This window comes from Periplaneta americana, chromosome 15 (genome assembly GCF_040183065.1).
Source record: "Periplaneta americana isolate PAMFEO1 chromosome 15, P.americana_PAMFEO1_priV1, whole genome shotgun sequence".
Taxonomy (NCBI): domain Eukaryota; kingdom Metazoa; phylum Arthropoda; class Insecta; order Blattodea; family Blattidae; genus Periplaneta; species Periplaneta americana.
Window position 1 is genome coordinate 34,776,932 of NC_091131.1, and position 22,487 is coordinate 34,799,418.

The 22,487-nt window shown below is 35.8% G+C and overlaps 1 protein-coding gene across 3 annotated transcripts in view; it reads left to right on the forward strand.

Moving 5' to 3' along the window:
• Nucleotides 1-22,487, forward strand: part of rn (rotund) — a 1,149,518-nt gene that overhangs the window by 692,323 nt on the left and 434,708 nt on the right. For all 3 annotated transcript variants that reach the window (XM_069846929.1, XM_069846927.1, XM_069846930.1), the window contains exon 4: nt 3,831-3,867. In XM_069846929.1, the coding sequence (XP_069703030.1) occupies nt 3,831-3,867 (37 nt within the window). The remainder of the gene's footprint in view (nt 1-3,830; nt 3,868-22,487) is intronic.

Consider the following 22,487-nt stretch of genomic DNA (forward strand, 5'->3'; position numbering starts at 1 on the left):
TTTAGGAACTTGATTCTTTACAATTTAATTATGCACCCTAATATAGTTTGAAGAATTTATAAGAGTGGCGTGATTTGTAACAATTATTGTGATAAATGCGTAAGAAAATGTAATTTTGTAGTTAAAAATCGAAAAAAAACAAAAAAAATTCTGTACAATGAAAGTCACAACACATTTTAGCTTCAGAATATTACGATGAAAGAGTAATGGAACGGAGAAAAATTCTCTCCTGCGCCGGGATTTGAACCCGGGTTTTCAGCTCTACGTGCTGATGCTTTATCCACTAAGCCACACCGGATACCACCCCGGCGTCGGACAGAATTGTCTCTGATTAAGTTCCAACTCTTGGGTTCCCTCTAGTGGCCGCCCTCTGCACTACGTCATAGATGTATATGAACATAGGAATGAAGTCCACACATGTGCTGAGGTGCACTCGTTATGAGTGACTAGTTGGCCGGGATCCGACGGAATAAGCGCCGTCTTAAATCACGAAGTGATTTACGCATATCATATATATTATTTTAATGTACCGAAGTACATATGATATTTCCATGCAGATATTCTGCGTCATCATACGATGAAAGAGTAATGGAACGGAGAAAAACCCGGGTTCAAATCCCGGCGCAGGAGAGAATTTTTCTCCGTTCCATTACTCTCTCATCGTATGATGACGCAGAATATCTGCATGGAAATAGCATATGTACTTCGGTATATTAAAATAATATATTCAGAATATTAGCTAATTAAAGAAATGATACTCCTGAATAGTACATTCTTTATCTGTAACATTCATTTATCCTTAAAACTCAAGAATAATGGTATTTTACATACAATTTCAAATTAGTATAACTCTGGAAATATTGATATTAGGACAAATGTTTATATGACATTTTTTGCTGAGAATGTCTTCGGAAGGGACGGTAAATCCTCGTGAATCGCCCTGTATAGCATTTAAAAATAAAAATCTACGCGTTACTATAAACAGCATAGTTAAACTTTGTTAATTGATTGACAACTTAAATCCTAGTTTTTTTTTTTTTTTTTTTTTCATATGTTGGCTGTGGTGGGAGATCATGGTTCTGTCGAAAGAAGGATAATGTATTTATGGAGAAAGCTTCTGTCGTACTTAAAAAAGTGAAACATCCAAGAGTTATAAATAAGCGTGAACGTTTGTTTCTGTTCGAAAATGATTAATTTTCACAGTAAAATCTAACAGTAGAACTTTGTGATTGTATTATCGTTTCCTTTTATATCTTTAATTAGTTGTATTTTCAGATGTTTGGAGAAAATAATTATAAAATAATTGAAATTTCATGCTTTAACTATTTTGTCACACGCGTAACATGTTATAAATATTCTATATAGCCTTGGTCAAACGCAAATCCAAGTTTAAAAAAGGTAATCTTGTTATAAAACTCTTAAAGGTACTGAAAAAAATGTCCCACTCTTTCAGAACTTACCAATTAGTAAATGAATTACTAAATTACTAAGTGAATTACTAAATGAACTACACGAATGCGCAATGCCAATGGAAAATTTTGTCACACCAGTAACATATAGTCTTCCCCCTCTCCCTTTTCTTAGACAGAAGATATGGATTTCATAATTATGGATCAACAACTAGGTAATTGGAGGTAGGTTTTTCAACTGTCTAGAAGATAAGAAGTTGACATTATCTTTAGTCTTTTAGTCAATATGACTTTTATATTTGTCACAATCCTAACAATGGAATGACCCATCTGTGTTGAAATATGTTATTTTAGTCAGACGTTTCATACATGCATACATACATAGTACGTTCATATGTACATAGGTAGCAATAATAATAATAATAATAATAATAATGATGATAATTTATTTTGAATTTTGAATTCAAATACCTGGGAACAACAGTAACAAATATAAATGATACTCGGGAGGAAATTAAACACAGAATAAATATGGGAAATACGTGTTATTATTCGGTTGAGAAGCTTTTATCGTCTAGTCTGCTGTCAAAAAATCTGAAAGTTAGAATTTATAAAACAGTTATATTACCGGTTGTTCTTTATGGTTGTGAAACTTGGACTCTCACTTTGAGAAAGAAACATAGGTTAAGGGTGTTTGAGAATAAGGTGCTTAGGAAAATTATTTGGGGCTAAGAGGGATGAAGTTATAGGAGAATGGAGAAAGTTACACAACGTAGAACTGCACGCATTGTATTCTTCACCTGACATAATTAGGAACATTAAATCCAGACGTTTGAGATGGGCAGAGCACGTAGCACGTATGGGCGAATCCAGAATCCATATAGAGTGTTAGTTGGGAGGATAGAGGGAAAAAGACCTTTGGGGAGGCTGAGACGTAGATGGGAAGATAATATTAAAATGGATTTGAGGGAGGTGGGATATGATGGTAGAGACTGGATTAATCTTGCTGAGGATAGGGACCGATGGCGGGCTTATGTGAGGGCGGCAATGAACCTCCGGGTTCCTTAAAAGCCAGTCAGTAAGTAAGTAAGTAAGTAATGATTTATTTTAGCTAGCACAATTAAGGCCGTTATGCCTTCTCTTCCACTCAACTAGCAAAAAGTATACATAAGCTTACATATGAATGAACTTACAAGCTACAAAGAACACAACAATTTGATTTCGATAAAAGTTATGTACATCCTTACATGTATACATAAGTACATACATACATACATACATACATACATTCATTTTTTTCTCTTGTACGGAGGAGGGACCCGAAGGCTTGCACTGCAGCATGAGGCTTATTGTACTTACCACTTCTATTCTGTGAATGATTGGGTAGCCGAACGACCGTGCTCTTGTACAACTACAGTACGCCGCACCGTGAACTTAACTCGAGCTATGGTATGGATTGTGATCTGTGAATTAATGATGGCGAAATGAATCCGAGGTCTAACGCCGAAAATTATCCAGCCAGGTAACCTGTCCCTACCAGGATTTGAATCCGGGCCCGCTCGTTTCACGGTCAGACGCGCTAACCGTTACTCCATAGCTGTGGAGTTACATACATACATACATACATACGTCCACACCTGTGGAGTAACGGCTAGTCATCTGGCCGCGAAACCAGGTGGCCCGGGTTCGATTCCAGGTAGGGGAAAGTTGCCTGGTTGAGGTTTTTTCTGGGGGTTTCCAATACGAGCAAATGTTAGGTAACTTTCGGTGTTGGACCCCTGACTCACTTCACCGGCTTCATCATCTTCATCTCATTCAGACGCTAAATAACCTAAGTTGTTGATAAAGGGTCGTAAAATAACCTACTATAATAAACAAAAATACATACATACATACATACATACATACATACATACATACATACCTGTGTAGTAACGGTCAGCGCGTCTGGCCGCGTAACCAGGTGGCTCGGGTTCGAATCCCGGTTGGGACAAGTTACCTGGTTGAGGTTCTTTCCGGGGTTTTCCCTCAACCCAATACGAGCAAATGCTGGGTAACTTTCGGTGCTGGACTCCGGACTCATTTCACCGGCATTATCACCTTCATTTCATTCAGACGCTAAATAACCTAGATGTTGATACAGTGTCATAAAATAACCCAATAAAATAAAATAAATACATACACACACATTACACATGTCTGAAGTCGAAGGGTAATTTTAATTATTTCGTATGATTCTGGAAAGACTGTTGTATTTATATGTTCAGATGGAAATACGTTAGTGGGATTTGATGTGGTAGATAACTTAAAATAGACTTTTATCTCGTAAAATTTCTTATTGATTTTGTGACATATTTAAAGAATTTGGTTGAACAATTTTTGTTTCGTTATAATTGAACCATGTTTGTTTTTTTGTTGCAGGCCAAGATGAATTCATCAGACCAATCAATGCAGAAAGGTAGGAGAACATTACATTGGCATGGTATTGTAACAGAATATCGAAACTGGTTCGATTAAAAAAGCAGATAAGGACAAGGTGCTTATATTCCATCAGTTTCGAATATGGCGACGTAGTGGGGGATGATCCAATGCGGCTGGGTCATTTGAGTTCATTAGTCCTGTAGTAGTTCAGTAGCTATCAGGAAGTGTCACACTGAAAGGCTGCTCTGCGCCCTATTTCGGCAAATGGCCTTTTTACGTAATAGACGAGTTAGTAAGATCGGTTTGGGGGACCACGTGAAATAATACATTTTCTATAATGGTTCCTTTTAATTGGATGGCCTTACAGATATCCGGTGACAACTCGACCTGTCTATCTGGCGTCGATTTTCAGGTTTCTGATTTGTCAACTACTCTGTCACAGATACAGACGCTTGCGAAACAGAAAATCATGTACAGTGTAAGTAGCTAAGGGAATTTGAGTGAATTCCACTTTACATTCATTATACAGGGACATCATTTTATTTTTACTAACATTTTTAATATTAACCTGTCTATACCTTTAGAGAACCGGAAACACCGCTTGCTCCCCCCTCCAAGACTGGAGTTCGATGATACTGGCGTAAAACACAAATCACTCTACTAGGTATACGAAGGAAGAAAAGTAGTTCATCCATTTACGTAAACTAGGAAATATCGCGATTTTGAGTTTGATAATTTTCATTAGGTTTTTCTTTAATGAAAGTACAGTACTGTATTAAGAATAAGTGTTTTTACTCATGAAGTGAGTTATCCATGGGAACGTATTCATTATGCAGTGTATATTATATTGTCTACAGCACATTAGCGTACAGTATAGAGAAAGAAGTTAAATTGAAAAATAATCATAATATGAATATTTAAACACAATTTTGAAAATGGTGGCCGTTCATTTCGATACAGGCTTCAGTTCTTTTGTGCATATTATCGCACTATAGACTATTGCATCTAATTCCAATTGCCAGTTTCGTCCTTCGTACTAGTAACTCATGTTGAAATAATTCTATACCTACTCTACGTACTGTTAATTCAATCTTCACTTCTGTCCGACCCGAAAATATAAAATTACTCAGACATGCTATCTACTGTCCGTCCAAGTGGTTATGCCGCAGGATTGTAGAAAGGGAGGAAATCACGTGACAGTTAATTACTTAACGAGGCCCTTTTATTTAAGTTAAATTAAACAGCTGTATAATATTACGTAAACGCCCAAATCCTAAGAGAAATTAATGTTTTCAGAAAAGAGCTAAGACAGCCCAGCTTTTACAGAGGGGCGAGCAGAAGCAGGTGGGGGAAATCGGGATGCGACGTAGGCAAACGGACAGTACCTGTGCGAAAGTATGATTCAATATTGAAAGCTCTTTCGTCACTGGAAAACGCGAACATATTTCTGGAACGTACTATACTCAGTAACTCAGTACTGCTTACTATCTGCGGTCTTGGTTCTGTGTGGAGTTGGAACTTCATTAGTGGAAGGGGTGGGAGTGAAGTACATTAAAAAACTCAGGTACAATAAAAATTGAAGTAGAAATAAAACGATGTCCCTGTATAATGGCAGTTGACGTACGGTCTTACTAATAAACCGTGTATAGTTTTTATACCAGACTTATGCAGAGTTGAGACAGAAAACTTTACTAATAAACCATGCATAAGCGATGAATGTATAAACAGTCTGTAACTATACATGGGAATTGCTTTGCAGTAGTTATATACACGAAACTCCTTGTTTAAGCGTTGTAGCCTATATAGAGAAAAAATAGCCGCCCCTCTAACAGCTGTTCGTATCGACTGTCATTTTATGATGATGGTTGCCTTGTATCCACAGAAGAACAAACCAAAGAGCACAGAATAATTAGAATAATATTGCTGTAGCTTGTATTCTTTGACCAAAGTATAGTGTAGTAATCGATCAGAGCCAGTTATACTATCGATACTTAACACGGCACACTAGAGCGCTCTACCTGATGCAATAGAGAACCTCAGATATTCTATTACCTTTCGTAATGAAGTAATGACGAAACTATGACGTAACTGTGTAAAGGCTCATTCACAAAGGAAATTAAACATAACGTAAGCGTTAACTTAAGAATATAAACGTTACATTAAAATCAAGAAGTCATACCATCATTCACGATGGGAACATAAACATAACCGTAAACATACTTGGTAACCATGGAAACATAACAATGACGCCATTTTCTCATATTCTGTCGTATACTTCAGCGCTCCACGATTGTGTTCTGTTTGAAAGTCACGTAAGCATAAGCATGAAAGTTTGGAGTTTGCAAACTTTCATGTTAACATCTTACGGTAATGTTTATGTCAATGCTTATGTGAATCATTGTGTTTATGTTACGATTATGTTTAATTTTCATTGTGAATGGGCCTTAACAGTTGTACTGTTATACACGACGTATGTAGTGATTATTAGTAAGGAATTTACACACGACTTATAAACGAGCTAGTCATTGTAGGCCTATAAGTATAAGACAGTTAAACATCTGTATATACAGTTTTTATTAGTAAGATCATTAATATTTATGTCAACATATTTGGTCGAACTTGGAGTCAGGCCACAAAGGGAAAAACACTAGAGGAGAGGGATTTGATCCGGTGCTCTGGATTGAACTTCGGCGTAGCTCAGTGGTTAGAACACTTTGTACGAATTTTTCTCCTCTAACAATCACCACTCTGTATACTAGCCTGCCTACCTACCTACCTAACTATTTCAATTGCTTCAGTTTCTTTACTTTTTTCTACTTATTTTCTTGTATTTTGTTCTTTTATTAATTTAGCTGTTTTAGTTCGTTTCCTACAAATATAATAGTAGTTGCTCGCATTGTCGTGGTCCAGCTTGGACGGCCGCTGCCACCTCTGCGCTGCCCACACACCTGTCCGTCCTCACAGTAGCAATGACCCACTATCTGCGTCCAGTTTCCAGCTACCTGAATTGAGCTGCACCTCATTAGTAGCGATTTCGTTGTACTTATTAGCTTCTGTTCGTTCGTTTTTATTATTATTCTTGGTTCCACGATTTTAAACTTTCTCTTTCCTCTTGCCAGGAAACCCAAGGCAGGAGGGGGGGACCTTGGAATGCTATCTGGTTCCTTAAATATACACAAATGTTTATTCCATAAGTACGTGCCATGCCTTGAGTGCACTTAACGAACATAACCTGTTCGGATATAGTAATAAAATCACATACATTCAGTGGCGGATCTTTTAGGAGCCACCGCTGTAATTATCTCTCGTGTTTTCGGACATACTTCAGAAGATCATTCTGTCTCATATGATAGCCTTCCTGTCCAATGACTAGGGCCAGGAAGTTCAGGCCCTAAAAACCTACTAAATATGTATGCAAGTATGCCTTTAAAAACCTTATTATATGCAAATAAATATGCACTAATAAAATTATATATGTTTTGATATATATATATATATATATATATATATATATATATATACATACATACATATAGGGAAGAGTCGGGTAGTATCGGACATCGGGTAATATCGGACAGTGCGTTTTTTAATATACCACCATATGGTAGTACCTGAATGACATGCTTACGTTTCTGTATGCGACATCACAGAAACGTAATCATGTAAATCAGGTACTATTATCGTGTGGTAGATGAAAGAAACTCACTGTCCGATATTACCCGATGTCCGATATTACCCGACTCTCTCCTGTATATAATAAAATAAGTAAATAATAATAATAGACATAATAATAATAATAATAATAATAATAATAATACATTATAATATGCACTTTCCTTTTTATTCCAAACTTATTTCACAAAATCCAGACGTTTGAGATGGGCAGGATATGTAGCACGTATGGGCGAATCCAGAAATGCATATAGAGTGTTAGTTGGGAGGCCGCAGGGAAAAAGACCTTTGGGGAGGCCGAGACGTAGATGAGAAGATAATATTAAAATGGAATTGAGGGAGGTGGGATATGATGGTAGCGACTGGATTAATCTTGCTCAGGATAGGGACCAATGGCGGGCTTATGTGTGGGCGGCAATGAACCTCCGAGTTCCTTAAAAGCCAGTAAGTAAGTAAGTAATAATAATAATAGCAATAATAATAATAATAAATAGAGACGAGAATTTCATGCACTATAAAATCCCAAAATATGCACGCATTCATGCACTATCAAACTATGAAACATGCACTGTCAAGCGAAAAATACATTAAAATATGCACTTTCATTTTTATTCCAAATTTCTTATTTCACTTGGCTTTTATTTTTTGCACAGTTAACAACTATGGTACCTGCTTTTGTCAGTCATTTTGTTTTTATAGGCAGAGAATGATCTCTCTACATCGCAAGAAGTTATGGGTGCAAACTTGTATGAATCGTTTTCTGTTACTTAGTTTTTTTTTTTTTCTTTTCCTTTTTCAGTCCTGACTCCTGAATCTAAAATGATGGTCACAAAAATCGAGAAACTGAGGTGTACACTCAAAACCATTAAAACATGCATTTAAACTGAATATAATGTATATTATATCCATGAGTATGCTAAAAGTTGCTTAAATATCCATTATGCATGTTTTTATCCCCAAAAAGGCCAAAACATGCAAACATTCACGAAAAGAATACACGTATTTGGAACCGGAAAGTAATGAACTGGATAAGTACTAAGTTTGAGTTGTGTCCTATGTTCCTATAAAAACATGCATTTGCATGGAATTTTCGTCTCTACTAGTAACTAATAATGTACACTAATTTTAATTCATAGTATTCAACAAATTGGTTAGCAATTAATACGTTCATGTCAGCTGTTCGTTACTGCACACTATCTGCAGCGCGCTCGCTTACACGTAAGATGGACAACATGTTAACATTGCTCCCTCTTCTCTGTAAGCTGTTAAATAGGAAGTAGTTTTGATCACACCATAGTTTCAGTATTAGCTTTCAGTTTAGAAGAATCCCATCTACTTAACAGATATGAAATATCTTTCAGGGAAGTGCAATTTTTCTTCCCATAATTGTACAATGCGTCTCTTCGATCTTTTAAGTACCAGAGATCTATCACCGGGGGTATGAGCGATAGAAAAATTCTAAACACTTACAAACAAACATTCTCATGGTGGCAGATAAAAATGTTATTTCTTTTTCCACCGCGTTAATAATGTCAAAACGAGTGCTTATACTAATTTTAGCCACTCCCACTAGTTAAAAGAAGTCACTTGTTCAACTACTATTTCAGTTAGGCTACTGTCTTGATATTTATATTTTTGTTTTGTGCTGCGTTGCGATAAATGTCATAGATTTTCTTTTTGAACTGATGTGTTTAAATTAGAATCACTAGTTAGTGTAATAGAGTATAGACAAAGTATATTATTATGTCTCGTGACGAGAATTTTGTACGAAATGGAAATATAAAAATTGGAAATTTATCCTTTGAAGAGGTGGAAAAATTCAAATACCTGGGAGCAACAGTAACAAATATAAATGATACTCGGGAGGAAATTAAACACAAAATAAATATGGGAAATGCCTGTTATTATTCGGTTGAGAAGCTTTTATCATCTAGTCTGCTGTCAAAAAATCTGAAAGTTAGAATTTATAAAACAGTTATATTACCGGTTGTTCTTTATGGTTGTGAAACTTGGACTCTCACTTTGAGAAAGGAACATAGGCTAAGGGTGTTTGGGAATAAGGTGCTTAGGAAAATATTTGGGGCTAAAAGGGATGACGTTACAGGAGAATGGAAAAAGTTACACAACGCAGAACTGCACGCATTGTATTCTTCACCTGACATAATTAGGAACATTAAATCCAGACGTTTGAGATGGGCAGGACATGTAGCACGCATGGGCGAATCCAGAAATGCATGCAGAGTGTTAGTTGGGAGACCGGAGGGAAAAATACCTTTAGGGAGGCCGAGACGTAGATGGGAAGATAATACTAAAATGGATTTGAGGTAGGTGGGATATGATGATAGAGACTGGATTGATCTTGCTCAGGATAGGGACCGATGGCGGGCTTATGTGAGGGCGGCAATGAACCTTCGGGTTCCTTAAAAGCCAGTAAGTAAGTAAGTTAGTTTAATAATTTATAAGATGCTTTTTGGAATTCATTTTCTGAGGAAGCTGCTGTAACTTAGTCATCTGCAAATAAGAGATAATTCATTCGCCGTTCATTTACCGTAAAATATTCTTCCATTTATCCATGGCATTATCTGAGTGTGAATTAAAAAGTAATGGCGATAGTGGATAGCCTTGTGTGACTCTCTTCTTTACCGTTGTTGGTATTTAACCGGTATCATTTCGTTTATTTATTCGGATTTTTGTATTTCGGCATGGACATTGCACTACGTTTATAATATGGATTGGATATCTTTTATCTTTTAGGATTTCCCATAATTTTGGACGTATGACCTTATCAAATATCAATTAATATTACAGATATTATTCTGTAGGACAAATTAATAATCTTTAATATTATCATAGCTAGCAGTGCATATTCCGTACAGATTACTGTGCACTTAACTACGGAATCCCGGCCAAATAAGTCACTCAGTCGAGTGCGCCCCTTGTATAATGGCAGTTAACTTGGACATAAAACGTCAACGTATATGCCTAACTTGGAGTCAGGCCAAAAGGGAAACATTGAAGGGGAAGAGTTCATTCCGGTGCTGTGGATTGAATCCGGCGTAGCTCAGTGATCAGAGCGCTTGATACGTAAAACCAAGGATACGGGTTCGATCCCCGGCGCCGGAGCGAATTTTTCTCCTTAAATATTAATTGTCAATATTACAGATATTCTGTAGGACAAATTAATAAATCTTTAATATTATCAAATATCTTCTCGTAACCACAAAAAGCATACCGTCATTTCCCATAACTATGGTCCATTCAAATTTTGTACTTCATAACGTAGTACTTCGTTTATCTATATTTTTGCTGTACTGTAGTTAGAAATCAAGTCACTGCAGCTATCTACGAACGGTCTATGTTACTTGTACAGTGTTCTCTAAATAGTTGTATCGTGGTTACGTTCCAGGACCATAGTTATGGGAAACGGCGGTATCAATTTCTTGGTTACAGGCTACTCTCTTATTTTTTCAATGAATTATTGGAGTGCACTTGAATTTTGATGTAATAGTTTAAGAAACACGGCATTAAAGCATTATAACAGGAAAAAGAAGCAAAAATATTTAAGTACTTATAGTTGCTTTGAAAAGAGTGTATTTAAAAATTAGAACCAATTTTCGAACTAACTCTAAAATAGGACGAAGGTCTATAAAATTGTTATGAGTCTTAACTTACATATTCGTCTGGGAATAGTCTGCTTTATACAAGTTATGGAGTTTCAATGCAGCAGGAAGCTATAAACACATATAAGTTTTATATGATTCAATCTATCTGCACGATAAAGAAAAATAACGTGGATATGTTGTTACTAGAGATCCCCCTATAATAAATTCTTGTTTTAGAAAAAAATTAATGACTATAACAATGCAAATATACGAATTATCTCGTAATGTGTGTCATAAATATCTGTATGACACAATTTTTAAGATGCATATGTTTTATAAGCTCATTAAGAAACTGGGTTATAGCTTGATGGATTTATCACTCTTGCCTAACAAAGATTATTTCAAAACGTAGACATGGAAAAACTATTTATTTGGTAACTATGATACTTATTGTGAATAACAGTTGACCACGCAATCTAAAATTCTTAATCAAGTAACATAAACACGTGTAAAATGTTTATTTTACATATCGGGAAACTCGAGTGTAAATATTGGCGACTTCTAAGTCTAATTTAGTAATGCCTCACTTCGATTATTGTGATTTCAATTTATATATCTTCTCACCATTCGCGAGCTGCCACAAGGGACAAAGAATAAATTGAAATTCTACACCCAAATTAAATCTTACTCCAACATCGAGGTCGCAAACCCATTTATCAATAAGAACTCTCGACTTAACCATAGAAATTTTTACAAGTTCATGAAAAACCATTGATTTTGTTTTAACAATGAAATTCATACAAGTACATACCTGCAAATAATTTTTTTTGAGATTAGTGACATATACCTATTTTTAGAAAGGTAAGTGTTACAAAAAAATAAAGAATGCTACTGAACTTAGTTTGATTTCGAATATAGGTCATTCTTCAGGAGAGCAATTGATCCTTTCAATGCAACTAAGGTTACAATCGGAATAGTAGGCTAGATGTAGGTATTCCAAGCCTCTTAAACACATCTTTCATGAAGAGAGTAGCGGTACCTCTTGCTCCAACCAGAAGTCCGATTACTTCAAGCTTTTTAGCTGGTATTTCTTGAGGTAATAGGGAATGGCAGGATTGTAGATATTCTTTTTTTCATTATCCACTTCTGCTGGCTGTTCCTCATCAGTTTCGAAACGCAAGTGGGATCAATTATGTATCCAGATCTTGTAGATTCCTTGAAAGCTATTATATCTATGCGCCGTGTATTGCCAGTGACGGAGAGACCATGTACTTCTTCAAAGGTGTTGTAATCGGCATGTTTAAGGGCAGTGGCTATAATTGATCGTACTTGGTGGTGTCTACTGACTGACCTCAATGTCAACCAGTCGCAAAAATTACAACGTGTTCATAATTCTTGTGTTCTCTTCGTCTGCGATGTCCGTCGCGCTGACCACATTACCCCATCCTTCCAATCTCTAAACTGGCTACGGCTTAACGAACGTAGAAATTTTCATTTTCTTCTTCTCCTTTTCCAAGTCCTTCACACTTCTACACCTACCTACCTTGCCTCCCGTTTCAGTTACCTGTCATCATATCATAATCTCTTCACACGCACGCAAAATAGCCGCATACTAGCCATACCAACACATAAGACATCATCGTATTCATCATCATACACAATCTCGCTCTCGCGCTTGTGGAATACCCTACCCAGTGACATCAGAGACTGTCGGAATTTAGTAGCGTTCAAAAGCAAGCGTATTAAGCATTTTCTTACTGCGTAGAGTAGATTTAATTTTTACTTAATCAATAAGAGAAATGCTTCTCTCTTCTTAACTTTTACAATAAACTGTCTAGCTTTTATTAATCAGTTAATCTTTTAGTATTTTGATTTTTATTCTATTTGTAAATTTAATATTAATTGTAATTATAATTGTAATTGTATTCTTAATATTGTAGTTGTAATCCCCTGGTAGAGGGGAAGAGAAGGTCTGATGGCCTTATCTCTACCACGTTAAATAAATAAATAAAATAAATAAATAAATAAAATAAATAAAATAAATAAATAAATAAATAAAAATAATTTATGACAGATACGAGCCAAATTTCGTAATTCTCTTTACAGTGTTAATTTTCAATTACACACGCCAGTTGAATGCGATCGGATAATGATGTTGCAATGGAACAAATCATTGGGGATTATCAGTATGGGTTTCAAAGTGGGATATCCACTTTAGTTCAGATGTTTATCTGCATTAATGTCACGACAGGTCTGAGATTTCCCGATAAATCCACGAGCGAAGCAAATCTCAGACCTCGAGTGACATCTATTAGGACTATTTCGTGAATAAAATAAAAATGTAAATAATATATCCGTAAAATTCGCTCACAAAATGTTAATAATTGTATATTTACGAGTACTTAACCTATTCAGACATTGTGAAGTCGAAATAGATGAATATCGATTACTGCAATAAAAAATTGGATGTTATTCAGCAATGCCAATTGCGAAAAGCGAAATACAGTTTAATAATGTTAATTATATATACTGCGCTTTTCTCTTATTATTATAACAAATACATTTTCATTATCTGCTGAAATCATGATTTAATTTAAACATTTTATAATATAATTGCAAGTAACCTGATTAATACATTAATTAAATTAATTGCCGAAAAAGCAGTTATCAAATCTGAGTAAAGGAGTGTAATTTTCTTCAGATAGCCTACAATGGACATGGAATTAGAAGATGAAGATGTGGATGTGGAAGTAAGATTTTGCACTTTATTTAGTACTTCATCGTTACATTATACACTACACCGAGAATCATGAACTATGTAATATGTATGTGGAAACAGTTAGCAATGCTTATGTATTTACAGTACAGCGAGACATATGTTGCTACACCATCTCTGTACAGGTAATTAAAAATACAAATTTTATTACGCCATACGGAAGGCAGTTTGATCAAAGACCTTGTATATAATACTATACAAGGTCTGTGGGTTTGATATGCGCTGATGTTACATAAATTTGAACATCTGACTTTCTATTAATTGTTTAATTTCATTCACATAATACAAATTTGATAGGCTAAATTAGGTTAGGTTACCTGTGGGAGCGGGGCCAATGTCAACAATGCCTTATTTCGACCGTTACTCCGTGCTACAGGAAAGCATTTTCCATAGTTCGACAAACACATTCTCGCTGTAGTGTGTAAAGGAACTAAAGCTGCATCTACACAGTTCAATTTTCCTTGCGCGTATGCATGCAATATGGGAAGAATATTGAAAGAATCAAGTTTAAAACGTACGTTCAATTAAGATGCATGAGGATTTTGTGTCTACATGGTGAGCCATTTTGAACGTCGTCTTCACTGCGTAAATATATTAATTAATATTAAATATCAATCTTGCAGTCATTGCTTGAATTCGTAAAGTTGAAAGAAAAGTTTAACCGTGTAGATGCATATTAATGAATTCATGCTCATCGATTTACGGGGAAATAGTTGGCGACACTGACTAAACAAAAGAACGACCATGCGATAAATTGATAGCGATAAATCTAGCTGCAAAAATTATCGTTATGTCTGACTGTGATTTGTTGGAATTGAAAATTTCATTACACTTCAGTGGTCGAAAATGGAATGACGTCATATAAACGAAATAGTCGAGAGACAATTATTGGAAAAGTGTTGGGAGCGAAATATAGATACATACCACCTATTTTAAATTATGAATCTGCTTATGACTCTGTAATATAGGAAGACTCGTTGCACCTAATTAGATTCCCCAAAAAGTTGTTTAATTTGTGTAAAGTCATTACATCTGAAACATGATTATGTAGTGGTTAAAATTGGTAAAAGAATATTATCAAAATTCACACTCGGAAAAGGAATCAGGCAAGGTGATCCATCCACTGGACGTTACTGTTTCGGTGCTGATATTGTGCCTTCGTCGGCTTTTGGTGAACTAGGGCTGCATCAGCTCTTCTTGCTTCTTGTCTCGAGGTTTCCTGTCTCTTTATGTTCGAGTCATCATATGGTTAAATCTACAGTAAAATTACCTCGTACAAAACTAGAACTTTGAACACACAAAATGAAAATTATGTTCCATCGAGTTACAGTTTGTCACTAACAATAATTTCCTTTGAAAGTTACTCAGCAATTCACAGATCATTTAAAGGATATCATGCAAAACTGTCCTTGAGTAACTCATGGCAACGGTTCACCACAGCACGTGCCATGTTCAAAGTACAATTAATTGGATGAGGAAATTTCTGAAAGGAAGGAAACAATGCCGGCTGCATGAGGTGCACAGAGAAAGCAGTCACAGCACTCAAATGTCACGTGAAACCCCAGGGGTGTACAGTTGCAACGGAAATGGGGTTCGTTAATTTTTAACACCCTTAGGAGCACGTATCTCTCTTTGGCTCTGAGGATAGTGTAAGCGCTTCCCATCCAGGCGATCCACAGTGGATCAGACCTCAAAACTAGTTAAATCCTATACAACAGAGTTTTTTTGTGAAACTCTGTACAGGAGTTACAGGTAGCATATATTTTTTGTGTACGAGCTCTGATTACTAGGGCTAGGATTTTGATGACCTATAAATCTAAAAAAATGTCCTAAACACAATGCATTTATGACCTAAAAATCTAAAAAAAAAATGCCCTTAAATTGATCTTACATTCTAAAATTGGCTTAGTAGGAAATAGTAAAATACGTTACAAGAGCGGTATGTTGACGTTTTCATGGTCGAGGAAAAGATTGAAAAAGCGAAACGTAGTCGAGCTTTTTTAATTTCCGAGAACATGAAAATAAACATACCGCTCGTGTATCGTACATTATTTTGTGCGAAGATCGTTTATTACATACCTGAAAGACGAATTTCTAATTAGTTGCAATGAAATCTCCATGTTGGTTTCTGTTTAATGACGGCAACTTCGGAAAACCAAATATCTTGTTGCTATAAAATGTTTTCTGTGTTTACTATACTCCAGCAGGCCGTGATATACGTCTGTCTTTTTTTTCCCCCAGTCTATAAATGCGAACTTAAAACAAACAGTAAGGTTATGTAATGATTTATTTTTCATTTTAATATTTTAACAATATTGTTTATATAACATATTGCAGTAATAATATCGGCATCTGGAATCTCGTTGATTTTTTCACGGCTTCCTTAATGTTACTTGTATCAGGAATGCAATAACTTTCGTGGAGTAGTAGATTTTACTTAATTTTTGCAAATATTTAAAAACAATAATTAACATTGCAATTTAGGTGAAATTGCAGTGGTAAGTTTTCAATTTATAATTATTACTATGTTAAACGTCTCTAAAAATAATATGTTAAAAGCCTAAATCAGTAAAATGAATGTCGCGCTTAAGCGGTAAGAAGAGGGAAATTGTTATGTGTGTTACATTGGGAATACTGAATGCGGTATTTCGCACTTACCGCGTATTGGTTCTGTGTGCAAAACAAGCAAATACGCCGATCTCGCACAAAGGAGTTGTGTGCTACTTACTATTTAGACTAGTAATTAAATTAAATTCTAGTACCAACATTCAAGTTTATTTAATTTTACACAATTTTTTCTAAGTAGTACACTTTAATTAAATATTTTACCTGATGTAGTTTCCATGTAGTCCACCACAAGGCCACTCTTATACGGAATTAGCAAGTATAGAGGAGTCTATATTGAAGAGGTAGTTGGACTGATCCATTACATGGGGTATACTACGTTAAAAGGGCAATATTTGTGTAGAAAAACGATTAAAATATTATACAAAATAATGGGTATTAGCCACCGGCGTAGCTCGGTCGGTTAAGGCGCTTTCCTGCCGATTCGGAGTTGCGCTCGGGCGCGGGTTCGATTCCCGCTTGGGCTGATTATCTGGTTGGGTTTTCTCCGAGGTTTTTCCCAACCGTAAGGCAAATGTCAGTTAATCTATGGCGAATCCTCGGCCTCATCTCGCCAAATATCATATCATTATCACCAACTCCATCGACGCTAAATAACCTCGTAGTTGGTACAGCGTCATTAAATAACCAAGTAAAAAATAAAGGGTATTAATGGACAAAAAAAGCAGACAAAATATCAAAGGAAATCAATATTATTTTATATTAATAATGGGGATTTGTGGCCAAAATTGAATGAAAATTCCACAAAATTGTCCGAATAACACGAAAGATGCTCTTATGAGTTGAAACAGGCAAAAAATGCAAAGGAATGCCCCAACAAATAGCGTATGTCTTAAAACACTCAGTTTATCACATAACATATAAATACTAAAGCGGCTATGTTTCTGGCTTACTAGAAAAAAGATGCAATTTCATCAAAATCCTAGCCCTACTGATTACGTTTGTATATGAGAAACTATACCGTTTATATGAGGTGGTTTTAGACAAAATTAGTAACTTCACTCCTAACAGATTTTTAGAAAACTTTGTATAGGAGTTACAGGTAACATATTTTTTGTGGGCCAGCTCTGATTACGTTTGTATAAGAGAAACTACCGTTTATATGAGATGGTTTTAGACAAAATTAATTACTTCTCTCCTACCTAACAGATTTTTACAGAACTCTGTACAGGAGTTACAAGTAGCATATTATATGTGTTGCCTACAAATTCTGATTACGTTTGTATGCTAACTGTAACTTCTGTACAAGGTTTAATAAAGATCTGTTAGACGAGTAGTTACTGATTTTGTACATTTCGCTTTGTTTTTTTTTTGTTACATGTACTTTTTAGTTCATACATGTTTGCTTATTACAACATTATTTTGACATCTTTGTTTACACCATGCATAATTCTACATGATTCGGTTAAGAGACAAGTCTAAAATGCAGGTGGTAGGCCATTGATGATACAAAGGAGGCGAGTTCGAGTTTCGGCATAGCTCAGGTGGAAAGAGCGCTCAGCGCATAGCTGAGAGGTCCTGGGTTCGATTCCCGGTGCCGGAACGAATTTTACTCTAGGTATCTACATGTTGACTACTTATAGAAAGTAGTCTTGATTTTTCAAAGATGATGGCGAGTCCTCATAATATGAATATTTAAATTTTGAGTTGTTTCCCTTTTCAACTGGACCGTCGATATCTACTATGCGCGAAACTTTTCTTGGTGCTTCGGCTCCATAGTACTCAACCACTGGAGGAGTACCAACACTAAACACTAAAATTGAATTGCATAGCCATACGCCGTGACATCTGATGGTATAATTGGAAGGCGTTGAGTATTGTGTTTACTGATTGTTGTTTAATAGACACAATATTTCAAATTTCAAATTTATTTACAGTTTACATTTGAATTGAATACATATGAATAGATACCCGAAATGAGCATATGCTCGTGCTCGGGTGCAGTCCAGTAGTCTACATAAATTTTACAGGGTTCAAATAATAATGCTGATGATATAAATAATAGTAGTAGTAATAATAATAATAATAATAATAATAATAATAATAATAATAGTGATAAAACAAAAATATTTACAATAATAAAATAAGTACTAAGACGGATAAAATAAAATATAAAACCACTAGCGAGAGTTAACACAACTTAAATAAGCATCTAATAACCGGAAAAAAATGCCAAACTCGAAAATCAACAGAAAAGTTCGTTGTATCGCAGACGACAGCAACCGCCGTATTGACATTGTGTTGTGCATTAATGGTAGTAGTGGGGAGCTGAAAGTCTACGTAACTGCCGTTCTCTTCTAATCTTCTCGTAAAATCATGGGAAGTAAATGCTGAAAAAACAAAATGTCTACGAGTCAAACTGTTCATTATTACCAGGATAAATACAAATAATACTGAAATATATTAATCGAGTTTCAGTTATAGATCTCTCCTTTTGTGCAAGAGGTATCATATCAAAATATTTTATGAATGGCGGGGAAAATATAAATTTCAATAACTTTCTAGTGACAAGATATAGTGACAAGTACAATCAAGTGTATCTGTGGCGATGCTACGAAAATCATTTATTGGAGATATACACTGTTATTAATTAAGAAAATGATCTATTTATGTTTATTACAATGTTTTATCTTATAGGGTACATGCATCAGATAAATACAATAAAAATTAGTACTATATAATGCTAGTATCATACAAACATTTTCACTTTATTTTTAAACTTAAGAATGTGTAAATTGCTTAGGTCTGGATTATTTTTCAATACTGAATTGTATAGTCTTGGTCCATAATTCCTACTGTCTCTTAATCCAGCTGTAGTGTGGCATTTAGGTTCTGCCAAAAGTAATATGTTCGAATGCAAATCTGGCTTTCAGGTAGTAGCTCCCTGTAAAGCAGGATTGAATAATTTCAAGGAAAAATTGTTCCGGAGCCGGGTATCGATCCCGGGATCCTTCGCTTAGCGCGCGAATTCACAATTGTGACGGTGTCGTATATGGTTCCTGGGGTAGCTCAGTCGGTAGAGCGTTCGCGCGCTAAGCGAAGGGATTGATACCCGGCTCCGGAACAGTTTTTCCTTGATATTATTCTAATATGTTCGAAAATCGAATTAATTTTGTTTTCGAACATAGGCCTAGTACCGGTACCTATTTTGTTTATCATAATGGCTGAGGAAATATCATATGCTTCACAGGAATACCTTCCAAACTCCTCCTCGGAAACGAACTGCTCACATGAGGCACAGACATAACGGTTTACAATCTGTTTAATATTTTAGTTCAGTTCAGTGTTGAGTTCCTTTTGATTGGCAGTACTGCAGTAAGCAAGACGGGCTTAGTTCCCTCCTGCCCCCTCGTTCCCGTTAAATTACAGGGCTGGGCATCAAGAACGGATCCAGACTCTAAACGGGGACGCTTAATATTCATCCGTCACTGAATCAACGCTGCGCGGTGTTCGGCGGGAAGAAAGGGGATGAAGAGAAATCATATGGCTCCCCGTGAGAGAGTAGAATCCGCTCTTGCTGCCCAACCCTTGCGTTAAAAGTAGGATCAAGAAAAGTTTCTCAGATAGTACATGAACTTTTTGGTTGCTTTTAGATACCGTATTCCATCCATTCTCTGAAAATTTGCCACGTATTAGTTAACACCCTGTATAATGTCGACTTCGAAGTTATATTACAGCATTTTCATTTCGCATTTTGAGGGTGTTACGCAGCAATAAATTAATTACTTAAATTACGATGAGAAATTAATATACTGAAGAAAACTTATTTCGGAAGTATTTAGCATTTTGTTGCTTTCGTAAAAGTTGTAATCTTTAATTAAAATATTATGAATTGGAGAAAGAAATTGGAGTGGTATTAGGGGAAATGGAAATATCTCGAAATAATTTTAATTCCATACACTTCATATGCGTCTTCAGTTTTTTAAACATTGTCTTCGGCTCGAAGAGACAACCTCTAACCGTTAGACGAATCTCGTAAAATATAATGAAGTTTAAAAAATAAGACCATCGATTTAACATAGGTTGCTATAGCAACGATTTGATCGTGTTGATGTTTTCTATTCGTATAGACCCTTCCTCATTCTTAGGTATATTAAATTTCTTTCAGCCTCTTAACTATATGCATTCCCTGTGTTACCAGCACTAACACTAAAATATTTTGATCCCTCTGACGTGTACAAAAAAGCTATTAACTTTCACTTGGATATCTTAATGTTATAGTAACTCTCCCTACACGTAAACCCAAGTGTGTTCCTCACCCTCTTCTTTCCGAATATTCAATTAGGCATCCTAACCTGTTTACAGTGCTACCCCTAGAAGCAATACCACCCCATCATTCTACAGGAAACGTTGTTGGCTTTTTGACTATCGTATTGAAACAGGTGTTAGATCCTAGCTTGGAGGGCTGTATTAGAATAACTGGCATTATAAATTGACTTCGCCGTCGGTTTTAAAACCAGTACCCTACGTAAAAACTAGCAAATGCTTTAATATGAAAATATGTAACTAAAGTCATTGAATTTACTGATATTGTATGAATGCAGAAATGTGTCTGTGTTGTGTATTGTGTCTTTGGTGTGTGTGTATGTGTTTTTTTGTGCATTTTGCCTGTGTGTGTATTGTGTGTGTGTGTGTGTGTTGTGTCTTTAATGTGTGTATCTGTTGTGTTGTGTGTTGTGTCTTTTGTGTGTGTTGTGTATTTGTGTATGTGCGTGCGTGCTTGCGTGTGTGTGTGTCGGAGATTCATATAGTTTGGCTATGAAAGTTCTAAGATGAATAAGTTATTGGTAATACAGTAAAAATGACTCTTAAGTTTCATTTATATTTAAAATTTGTAGGTTCTAATCCCCATTTCAGTTTGCTTGATAGGCTTTCCCCTCTACTCACACTCTTTATCATCCGTGAAGGGGAAGATGCTACTGTCTATCTTACTAACGTTCGACTAATTGACTTAGAACATAGTGAAAATTCTAATTATTGAAAATGTTTACCAGTAATCTATATTTCGAAAACCTATACTAAGCATTTGTATTTCATTTTATCGTTGTTTATATCAACTGGCACATTAAAAAGCTACTGACAGCAGAAGATAAATGTTTTTCTTCACCGCTAGTTGCTACTCTACAGCATAAACGACGGAACAATCTGCACTGTGTCGCTCCTCCCTGACTTCATAATACAAACTAACATCCCTTAATTTAATTTATTATTAGTTGAAAATATTGTAAGAACGACACTAAAATATACTCAAACATGTAATTGTCAAACATCTGTGTCACTGTATTTTATATCCACTTATGTACTTTAATTAATATATTATTTCCTCGTGTGTACAACTTGGGGGGGGGTGCAGGTATAAGAGGTAACAGCTACCGGTCTGTCACTGACGGACTCAGGGCAAGTAGAAGTGGAATGAAATGCCTTCGCATCCTCTCAACTTGTATGAAATGTCGTTAAGGTCTGTTCTATATGGTTGTGAAACTTGGACTCTCACTTTGAGAGAGGAACAGACACTAAGGGTGTTTGAGAATAAGTTCTTGGAAAAATATTTGAAGCTAAGAGAGATAAAGTTACAGGAGATTGAAGAAAGTTACACAACGCAAAACTGAACTCATTGTATTCTTCACCTGACATAATTAGAAACATTAAATCCAAACATTTAAGATGAGCAGGTCATGTAGCACGTATGGACGAATCCAGAAATACATATAGAATGTTAGTTGGAGGCCGGAGGGGAAAAGACCTTTGGGGAGACCAAGATGTAGATGGGAGGATAATATTAAAATGGATTTGAGGGACATGGGATATGACGACAGGGATTGGATTAATCTTGCTCAGGATAGGAACCGACGCGCGACGGCGGGCTTATGTGAGGGCGACAATGAACCTCCCGGTTCTCTAGAAGCCATTTGTAAGTAAGTAAGATTCTAGGTCTATGTGATTTGTATCTTGTATTTGTACCTATGAAATATCTAGATATAC